General features: G+C 37.7%; 1 protein-coding gene across 4 annotated transcripts in view; it reads right to left on the bottom strand.

The window, feature by feature from the left end:
- Positions 1–11,679, bottom strand: part of LOC114065354 (disks large 1 tumor suppressor protein-like) — a 166,721-nt gene that overhangs the window by 145,380 nt on the left and 9,662 nt on the right. For all 4 annotated transcript variants that reach the window (XM_027899201.1, XM_027899200.1, XM_027899202.1 and 1 more), the window contains exon 3: positions 3,725–3,856. In XM_027899201.1, the coding sequence (XP_027755002.1) occupies positions 3,725–3,856 (132 nt within the window). The remainder of the gene's footprint in view (positions 1–3,724; positions 3,857–11,679) is intronic.

The raw sequence follows: 11,679 nt of genomic DNA, 5'->3' as shown, positions 1-11,679 counted from the left end.
ATCCACTGCAGATTGGGTTTATCCGAATTTTAGAAAAACCTATTGCGATTAGTTTTTACCTAATACTGCATAAGACGATTACAGTTATTTGTGGCACTTTAATTCCTGCTAGAAACAAAATGATGTTTCATAGAGATGTATCTACAAAAAAAAAAAAAAAACACTGACATAAACCTCTTTCATCCATTCTCATTCCACAGAACTGCCTTCTAAGCTGTAGAATCATGCACTTTTCTTAATGAAATGAAGTCTAGACAAATATACAGCAATTTTACAGAAATAAATTGTACTAAACTACATATTGCACTATAAAAACTGATTAAATTTCATGAAGAACAGAACTGGAACAAAAATGTTTGGTTGCTTTGACACATTCAGATGACTATTATTACTCTCTTTCATGATTTCCCTTTTTTATTTTGGTACGATGCCTGTAAGATGCCCCATTATGAGACAATCTCAACAAATGAGGCATTTGGATTTCTAGAGGTTTCATTTCCTCTTCCTTGCTGGGTTTTAAAAATGTTCACATCAGAACAACACGTGCTACAGTTTGGGAGGACCTAGTGATTTTAATATCATCTAGCTACAGATGACCCTACAAAAAGCAAAAATCCTTACAAGCCCATAAAAACAGCATAGCTCCTCACTGCACAGAGAAGAATTGGTAAGACCCTTTCGGTGAAAAAAATCTGGAATTAACTCAAAAGTAATGTCAATATCTAAATACACAATCTTCCCCTTGCATGTTCCTTCTAGAGAGTTGCTCCTCCTCCCTCCTCTTAGGGCTGGATTTTCAAAGCACTGTGCTTGGGCCACTGGAGTGTAAATGGGACTCCAGCTCCACATGTCAGTTTGAAAAAGTGCCTCTTAGCAACTAACTCAGCTGTAACTGAACACAGTGACTAGCAAGAAGTCCAGCAACAAGAACAGCCCAAAGGGAGAAAGAAATGCTTCTGAACCCAAATTAAAATGTAAAAGGACAATCCTTCAATAATCCTTCTGTAAATCTCTCACAAAACTTTTTCTTACATAATTGTAGTGGCTTCTTGCAGGTTTAGAATATACATACGAAAACTATTGAATCCTCTTTTTTCTCATGTTACTCCACTGTTCAGTAGTCAGCATTTAATATTTATGAAACACATTGAAGATAAAAATAGTCTTGCACACACTGAGAATCCAAGTTCAGAGATGGGTGAATCACATCACACAAGCATAGATTTGAGGATAAAAGGAACCAGACAACACCAGATTTGAAAACTGCCTCTATTAATAATTAGTTTTCTTTATCTGTTATTTTTATACTCAATTAAGACATCCTACCGATTTTTAAAGTCTTTTGGAGGTTAACGAGAAATGATCACAGACTTAAAGGACAGGGATGGTTACAACAGCTGAATTTATTTGTAAAGGAATCAAATTCTACTGAAGCTGTAGGACCTACAAGAACCGAATTTGGCACATAAAATTACGTTATCTCTATGCCTGATAGGAATGTGCACATCCAGGTTAACAGGTAACATCCAGGTTAATGATTCTGTACAAAAATTAAAAAAAGTTACAGCCTAAATATTCAAATGGTACATTAATCCTGGACAAAAACAATATTTGACAGCTGTCAATGAGATAGAGTTTTGGAAAGCAATGAACATTCAGACTCTGAAAATTAAGTCTAAACAAGATTAGGCACATAAAAATGTATGCTTTCAAGACAATTAGACATTCTGTAAATATAAAAGACAAAGGAAAAAAATAGCAGTACAGAACTTAAAAACAGACCAGAAGCTCTGTATTAGGTATTTCCTTGTGTGGTGGTCTGATTTATAGGTGAATAGAGAAACTATGACATGAAGCTAAAACAGATGTCATGGAAGTAGGGTTTTTTTTAAATACTGATTATGCAAGAACCTCATTACTAATTGTGTAATAACATCATCTACCACACTTAAAATACTGGTGAGAGGTCACTCTTTAGTATTGTTCCAGAATTGAGACAAAGCAAATAACAAACCAAACATAAGAATGAGAGACTTTGAACACATCTTGCAATTCCCAAATCTCTGTTATAAAAGAAAGCATTTAAGAATGAGGAAAAGACATCCAAAGACCCACAAATTAAAATGCTATCTAACTTCTGTAACACCATACTCTTCCATCTGGTATTGTGGCAATCAAAGGATGTAATTTCTTCCTTGGTTCAACCTTAATGTAGCTGTAATCACTTTTTCATTTCTGACAAATGTAATACATCAACAGATATTGCAGTGTAGCCACACACAAAGCACACATGTTGTTAGAACACTTTGAAGGAATACTTCAAAGTAGTGCAGAAGTAAATGTACAGCTAATGTCACTTCTATGACTGTGCATTTCTTCAGCAAATACTTCTATATCCACAGGCACCTTCATAAAAATAACACAGAAAGGTCTCATCTTTATTTTTCATTCTTTAGTTCAAATCTATTTACAACTATTTGGTAAATACCTCTCAATTATGAATCTATTTCCTTTTTTAAAGCATACACAGCAATTAAAATTAAGTAGCATTTATAAAATAAAGCTAATAATTTTAAAGAAGCTGGGAAAAGTTACAATAGTGCTAGCAATAACTGATTCCAGTTGCAGGAAATGTTAGAGACTGGTAGCACGCAATTTGAAAAATGCTACAGAAATTCCTGAAACTACTCCCAAACCTCCATCATCTTCACAATAACAGTGCATTATTGATGTACTTCTACTTTCATGACATATAATCAAAATTTTTCCCTAACTGTTCCTGTCTGAAGCTCTGCAAGTACTGCTGAAACTCTAGCTTTAAACAGTCATACTTTGAACGCACGTGTGCTTCCACAAACATCATTTGTGTTAAGAAATGTGCCCTTCAGACTAGTTCTGCATAAAATGTACAGGTTTGTTTGTGAAGGAATAAAACACCAAGGGGGCAATGCAATGTGAGCAAGAGGGCTGAGAGAGGTGGAGCAAGGGTGATGCCCAGTTGCTGCCACCACTTCCCATGACTGGCAGCTCAGGCATGGCACAAGGAACAACAGGGATGCTACAGCAACCAGTTACATTCCTGACCTAAAAATATAATATTATTATATTATACGAAGCTCCAAAATGCCAAGAGCTTGATTTTAATATCATTTACAAGGCGCAATGGGAAACTTCAAGTAAATGGAAGAAAGACTAAGCGATACACCAGCACATCTCTTTGAACACTGCAACATCATACGAATGGGAACATCCTACCAAAATTTCAACTGTGTCCTGGAGCAAATGTCTTGACTCATTTTAGAGTTTCTTTGCTGACACTTTTCCCAAAAACTTAATGCAAAATTAAGTGCTACTTGGTGCCAGTGAAATCAATGAAACTTTGGCCATTTACCTGTGGAGATGGCCTCATCTTGCACTTTGCATAAATATCCTACTCTGGTTCAGTATCTTCCATTAAACAAAGGAAAGCAGCATGGTTTAGGAATAACAATTCAATGCCTTATCTTGCATGAGTTTTTGTTACTCTTTCTTTTATCTGTATAAGTAGAAAAATACCTTTGAAATATCAGGACAATGAGTTTCCCCACAGAGAACCTGGAAGGATCATCTCAACATGCTGTTCATCATAAACACATATTAAATAGTGGCTAGTAAGGAAGTTACTAGGTCTGGCCTAGCTCTGCCCTCCAAGAGCATGCATCTAGTATTAAATATTAGTACCTACCTAGAAGTGCCTGAAACAAGCTGCTCTTAAAGATGCCCATCACCTTTCTGATGGCTTTCTTCAGTTGCTGCTCTTCTGGTTCCCGTAGTTTTTTACAATATTCTTCCAGCAGCACTAAAGCTCGGTCAGTATCTAAAAAACAAGCAAGTACGAAAAAGTCTTTATTGACTCCGTAAAGTATTTAAATGCTCAAATATTACCTACACATTTTGAACAGTATCGTTCACACATGTAAGGAACATTTACAGCAAATGTTCATGGAATCATGAAATCACTAAGGTTGGAAAAGACCTGCAAGATCTTTAAGCCCAGCCATCAACCCTGCCCCACCATGTTCCACATCAAACCATGTCCCCAAGCGCCACATCCAGACGCCTTTTGAACACTTCCAGGGAGGGTGATGTTGCTGCAGTCTGTCATTAGCTGTATGCCACAAGCCACATAGACAAAGCTGCACGTCTGAGATCTCCCTGCAAAGCAAAAATGAACTTTTGAATGGCATCTACAACAAGTGTTCACTTTCATTTGTCCAAAACCAGCTGGAAGCTATGAGGTTTGGACCAAATTACAACTTGCAGAAGCTACAAAATTATAGACAATAACCACTTTGTATACTCCTGCAGGAAAACTGGCCTTGAAACATATTCAGAGAAGACATGGAAGTGTTTGCTTTGCATCTGCAGCACTCCATTCTCTCTCCTCTGAATAACAAAAGTGTATCTAAAAGGCAGGTGTCCAAGAGCATGGTGGGTTTTTTTCTATTCTCTCAATACATAAAATTGCTATCTACCTCTTTGCTAAATGAGAGTTTGACAGCAGACTTTCATCCATGTGCTGGCTCAAATGGAGCAATCCAGCCTTTCTGTAAGAGCCCAGAGAAACAGAGCTCTGTTTCTGCTGCTGCTATTATCTTTGTGTAGTCACTTGCCAAGAGCATGAGTGACATATAAAATTACATGAAATCCAAACATCATCATTTTACTTATATTTGCACACACGCACATATTAAAATATATAGAATCATAGAATCAATTCTGGCTGCCCTCAGCAGAATAATTAGTTACTTACTTAAATCATGGGTTGGAATCAGTCATTCACCTTCCCCCAAGTACAGACAGGCATATGTAACGAATACAAGATTATTTATATTACAGTGAAGCAGTAGAGTGGTGGAAAACCACTGCAAAGGACACTTTTTAGAAGTGGACTATCTGAGAAATTAGGAAAATGGGATTTGAATGCCTATTCCACACCAGAGATACCAATTCCTCTTTCTCAGTGACTTGGTGAAGCATGTTGACATCCCCTCCGTCATTAATCACTCCCTTCCTAAAGTGTATTGTTCCTATCTAAAGAAAACAGCTACAAAAAAGTAGTATCCTTTAGGGGTATGAGCAGAGTTTTTATTTTCACTGAAATCATTATTTTTCAATTTCTCAAGATGAAAAAAGCCTACTTTTGGTTGACCCCAAAAGAGTCCTAAACTCTACAAACTGAATAACCAGCAACAGAGCACAGCTCTAGTGTTAAATCTAAATCCCAGATAAATCCCAGATCAAGTAATGATCTTCTTGCCTCATTTTCCTCTCAAGCTTTAATAGGATACATTAATTTTTACTCCATTCGTAAGCTCCAGCATTGAGTTGCAGCCTTTTCCTGCACAATCTCCCTCGTCAGTAGTGTATCTAGTTTTCCAAATAATTTGTGATGGGTTGCATGTGCTGAGAGAGCCAGTCTGGATCCCCCAGCTGCTCTGCTTCTGCTGGAAGCTACCACTGATGTTCTGGTATCAAGAGGAATCATATTTTGGCCAGGAGTATTTAGCATGTTGGGGAGGGGGGCTGTGTAACCCCTGCTACTGAAGCACTCCTGAAAAGCCAAGTCCTGAAGCACTCCTGAAAAACCTCCAGTCAATTTGGCATCAGATCAGGCTTTCAATAAAGCAACTTTCAGCCTTCTTGACGAACTTTCCTGATTATAAATTACTCAGAACTAGATCTTCATATTTGACAGTATTTAGCATGCTGGGGCATAATCCTGTTCAGCACCAGTACACCGCATTTATACCTCTGCACAACAGAGAGCAATACAAAATATTGTAATGAAACAGCATGTCTGAAGAATGCTAAGTACTCTGCCCAAGATAATAACCATTGTCAACTCCCAGTTATACCCAAAACGGATGAGGGCATCCAGTACTTTGCCTTTTGGGTCTGACAGCTACAAAACTTAAAAGTATTATTTGGCCTCAAGAATGGACTGCCTGGACTGCAGCACAATAGTCAAATAACAACCATATTCCCTGCCACCCAAATTAAATGGAAGTTTCTCAATCTGAATTCCCACACATTCTTTTCATCAAGAAGAATGGGAGATTAGTGGCTTTCAAGAGATTGTATGTATGGGATTACAATATCCAATGAAGCATACATTAATTTTTAGCAGCCAAAATAAGTCCTGTACCTCATAGTTGGAGTATATCATAAAAGCAACCAAAAAATCTTTGTTCTATGATACACTATTCTTCAGGGCTGATACCAAAACCAAATTCGAGTAAGAACACAAATCCACTGAGCACACAATTTAATATCCCAAGTATTGGGGCTCTGTGTGGATCCTGAGTAGGTCCTTTGTCTGCGAACAAAAGACCACTGAAAAGTCAGTATCAACTCTGCCCCATGAGGTCTGTTGAAAAAAGGTCTAGGATTTTTTTACTGCTTATTATGACACTATTTTTTAGGTGATCCTATTGACTTTGAAAGATGATTTTGACAAGAACCATTCAGAAGATACAGTCCTACAAAAACAAACACGTTTTAGACAGTAAATACATTATTGTTTAAATAAATCATACTCAAAACACATTATAAGAAAAATTTCTTTAGGAATAAAACAGCTTTTATGGTCCTACAATATCTTGTTCAAGAGGTTATCAGTTAACCCAAATGAATTATTCTCTAAATTTCATTATCACTCCATAATTTTTTAACCAGTTCAGAAATGTTTGTGGTTTATGTTACCAATTAGGGAATGATTAATTGCCACCATACAGCAAATGTGACACTGAAACAAAACTGTAGAGCAGTACTTTGCTTATTGGATTTCTTTGGAAAACCTTTTCTGCTTCTCTCAATCTAAAGTTTTACCAGACAAGAAATTACTTAATACTTCTTCTACAGAATGTTTGCTTAATATAATGTATTGATTTATGTAAGAACAAAAAAAAAAAGCAGATCCTTTCCTTGGAGTTATTATTCTAGAGGGGGTCATTAGAGAATACTCCACACTTTATAGTCCCCACACTGTATAGACACAAACTTTCTGTGATATCAATTTTTAAAGCTCCATAAGTAAACATTTATGCTATAGAACAAAAAAATGTGTTGTGGCAATGCTTATAAATCTGACGAAGCAAATACAAAAACTGTATAGAAAATGCATTGTTAATACAACTCAATTTATATTTTAACCAAATGTAGCTTCAGTATATCTTACAGACAAAAAGTTTTCCAGGGATACTGTCATCAGGAAATGAAGCCACACATACAAGCCCATACAGCGTAAGGTGCACTATATATCAGAAAAAATTAAATTATCATCAATAAAAAATTGTTCTTAAAGCACTGCTCTTAAAATGTAAGCTTCATATAAGAAAGATTAAATCTGATAATTACACATATTTAAATAAATTCTGCAATTAATTTCCAATCTATTTTGATAAAATGACATCAAAATCAATTCTGTCTACTTCTCAGGGTCCATACCCAAGATCTGGATGCCCCTCGTAATACTAACCAGTACCTTTAAGCAGAAGGATTCCCTTCCTCTGCTGGTTTGTTTCCGGGTCTTTGCCATGCTCCCATGTTTTGCAAGCACATTTTAGAATCGCTGAAACTCCATATAGGCAAGGAGACAGAAAAAAATTGAGCTTCACTTCTTTCAATTAGAGTGTAACAGGTGGGCACTTTGTTTTTGATGAAGGTGTTTAGCTGGCTGGAAATCTTACGGGAGTTATGTATACAGAACCCAAGTTAAAGGCGTACATGGTGCAGGTTCTTGTGAGGACACTCATACAACTGCCAAGTGAGTGAGTAAGGAAAAGCATGCAAATGCTCTGAAATCAAAATGTCAGTATTTTAAGTACACTTTTTACACTGGTCTAAAAAACTCCACAGCTGCAGCACTACAGAGGAACAAGTTCTGTGGTGCGCTTTGAGTTAGTTACCTGTACACTACTTTGACTGCAGACTCAATGCTCAAGTATTTACTTAAGGAAAACATAAAATCCCCTGGGAGCTGCACTTGCTTGAAGGCAGCAGGGTTGGAAGTCATTTCTGTGCTGTTTGAGTTCCTCTAACTATACTCACTACTGCATTTACTGTATACCCCTGGTAGAGCTGAAACACTGCAGCTCTGCTGGTGTGGAGACTGGGTTGATTAAAAAATCTTTGATATGTACTGTGTCTTCATACAGGACTGAGGATGACACAGCACATGGCAGGTCACACAACATGCCATCTCTGGGAACAGCCATAGCATACAGGAAACAGCTTTCCTAGATATCTCTCAGACGTTATTTGAACTACTTATCCTTTAGATGAACTACAGGTATTATATCTGAAGAGAATATAAGTTTATAAATAAATTTCAATAATTAATTTGGAAAAGAATTGACTAACAGGATTAATTGAAACTATATACGAAAGATAAATGTGATTCAAAACCAGTTTCCAAGCAGCTCCATCTTCAAAACTCCTCAGTCCAGGGTATGTTGAATGATGATGACTCAAACGAAAGAAACAGATAATGGAAGCTCCAGGTAATTCAGGCAGATGCTGTTATGGCTATATATATGAATACATGGCTATTTTCAAGCCATTAGAGCTCCTTACAGCCACAATAAAGCTACACAGGCTGAACTCTATATGGACCCATATATGAAGCCAGCCAGGACCAGTCACCAATTTTGCACTCAAATTGTTATGCTTTGAATACCCACAGTCTACTGAGATCTGATACTGCTTTCCATGGGAGTATGATCCTGTTACCCAACTCCTGCTATAAAGCATGGTAGCTCAGAAGATGGAGAGAAAAAAATGAAAATACGATTCCAAACTCAGCAAGTTCAGCCTTGTACTTGGAAGAAATCATAGTCAGCTGATTAACAGTGCCCTGCACCAGCACAATGCACTACTAGGCAACCACTGGCTCTTGGGGAATCAAGGCTACCAGTCTGTCAGTAAGTTTAGGATGACATTTACATTTCTTTCCCCCAGTTGGCATCAAGAGTTTGTGAATGAAAATACTTTTGGAGTGCAACAATATGGAAAAATGTTGACTTAAATGAAAAATATTATTGTTTCATCAATGAAAGATAAGTTTAACATTAGTTGAAAACTATACCCTTAGTTGATAAGATGAAGGGGTTTGTTATTTCAATTTCTCTCTTTTTTTTCCCCCCATAATTTTATCTCCTCCTTTTCTTAAGGTGTATTTTGATTATTTTCTGCCTGACTTGCAAAGTATGCTGCATAGGTGAGTTTTAAAAGAAAAACACACCAACACATTTCAGGAGACCCTTTCTGGATTTTTGATAACCAGAGTTGGGAAAATGTAGGGCACTGAAGCTGGAAAAGGCATGAAGGATGGGAGAGATAAACCACAGAAGCTAGAACAGAAGTGAGAAATGGAACCAGAGCACCACAAAAGAGAGCAAGGGAAGTGTTCTTGGTGAATTTTGATAACTTTAGAAGAAAAAGGATCCCAAAAACTGCTTTTGGAGAGTTCACACCTTTGTTTAGGTGACCACTGACAAATGAGCCAGACATTTGAGTCCCTGCCTCTATTACTTTGTCTTGATTTGATTCTCTGCTCCAGAAAGCTCAAAAAATTAAAAAAGGTTGCTACAGATAAGCAGGAGGGGATGCAGTAGTTTATAAGAAATTTCCAGGCAACCTGCCTTGGGCCTGATCCAAGCCGAAGCCATTAGTAACTCATTTACCTTTCCTAATCTTCACACACAACAGCAAACTTAATGGAATAAATGTTGCTAATATGCAATGCTCTGTACACACAGAGGAGGTGTAAAAAAGCCAATTAAATTTTAGAAAGAAATGTAAGAAATAGTACACTAAGACAGTTGAGAGAAACACAAGCTGTAGGCTCCCATGCTTCAAAAGGCTTGAGAACTATTAGACAAATGACAATCATAAAATATTTACACATAAACATCAATATGAGACACAAATAATCCAGCTGACTGTACAGAGGGAAAGCAGGCAGGGAATGTGTGCCCCTGTACAAACCAGAAAGCTCCCAGCATCTCAGGCCTTAATATCTGCAGTAGGGCTTTAAGGAATTATGAAGAAAAGGCAGCATATGGGTTATGCAACCTTCAGGAAAAAACATAAGGCATTAGGTATATGACAAACACCAGTGTAAGGAGTGCTCACAACAAGCAAGCAAATGGGTTAAAAATAACAGCTCCTGAGAGTATGCATGACACCTAAACCCATCTTCTGTCCCACTAGGGAAAATAGAGGGACAAAAAAATGAGGGTTAGTAAAGGCAGGCTTGTTTACGGAGTTTCAGCTTTTAGTAACCAGACTGGCACACAGAGGAGGCCAACATGTTGTGAAGATTAATCTTGGGCCAGTGGAGAGTCTTTCAAGGAACGATATTTAAAGTTAAGGTTGCATTCTGAGTTGCCCTCACTTTCCATAAACAGTAAAATGTGTGACATCCCTAAATTAACTGGAGCCTAGGTGAATTCTCCATACAGACTGTTTTCCTGCAAAACACAAATTTAGGAACAGTTCAGCTGTTATTCTAGACCTTTATGCTGTCAGTAGACAAGAAATGGGCCAGACAGTATGAGAGAGCTCCTATGCAAGTACAACAGCAAATTTCTCAGAACAAGGCTACATTATATGCTCAGGTATGTTAAGGGGAAACAATACATGCAAATGCCGAGGAAAACTGGACTAAAATAAGGAGGACAGGCAGCTGCACTAGACAGTGTTAATATGCAGTTGTGTTACTGCAGGCCTCTGTGCTCTAAACAACTCACGCAAAAGGTTGTCACTGAACCACAGAAGTTGCACAGCAGTCTCTTGTTCCAGAATATTGACTCGTGTAGACTATGCAATGCAGAGGGCTAAATGCTCTGCAAGCCAGATTGCTTTGAAGGGCAGAAGTTAAGCTATGATGTGTCAGCTGAATTCTCTGAGAAGCAGAACAGACAGACACAACGGGCCTGGAGGAGCCCTAGCAGGTTTTCAGTTCACCTCTGTGCTGTGCAGAAGGACTTAGGCTTACAACCACAGCACAGATGCCTGTCTACCTGCACTGATAACCTCTCACAACATCCACAAGATCTCTCACCATCCGATTTCAGTACTTGAGGATTCTAGCAACTTTTTCTACTACGTAATTCCCATATTTTTTTGTTATAAATCAGGACAACTACTTGTCTTCCAGATGTCAACATGTAAAGCGAACCACAATTATTCCCTTGACAGCCTCTTCTATACTCTGTGACTTATCATGTCCCTCCCCTGTTCAGTCTCCTTTTTTGCAATTCCAGCCTCTGCAACTTTTGTACACCGTGTACATTTTCGAAGCCTCTTATTCTCTTTTCTGGAATTAAATTTGTCTTAAAGCACAACTTACTTATCAACTCCGGCTGGAGAATCAGTACTGTTACAGTACATTACTGGTGGATAAAGCTGGACAGGAGCACCATGAGTTTTATGAAACGCCACACACACACACAAACACATACAGAGACGACCAGGGAAGTGATGATGATAAAAGAGTCCTTAGATCCTTTTTTTTTTTCCCTATTGGTTAAGAATCAGACTTTTTGTCTAATTTACTATAAGGGAAATTGGCTCCTTAAGAAAAATTTCAGTTATCAATAATGATTACCTGCAATGTAAGTTTGTTATACAAGT

The sequence above is a fragment of the Empidonax traillii genome, unplaced genomic scaffold (assembly GCF_003031625.1).
Source record: "Empidonax traillii isolate 1590-97213 ecotype Southwest subspecies unplaced genomic scaffold, ASM303162v1 scaffold649:size547179, whole genome shotgun sequence".
NCBI lineage: Eukaryota > Metazoa > Chordata > Aves > Passeriformes > Tyrannidae > Empidonax > Empidonax traillii.
Note: the sequence above shows the minus strand (reverse complement) of the source record. Positions and strands in the feature narration are given on the sequence as shown.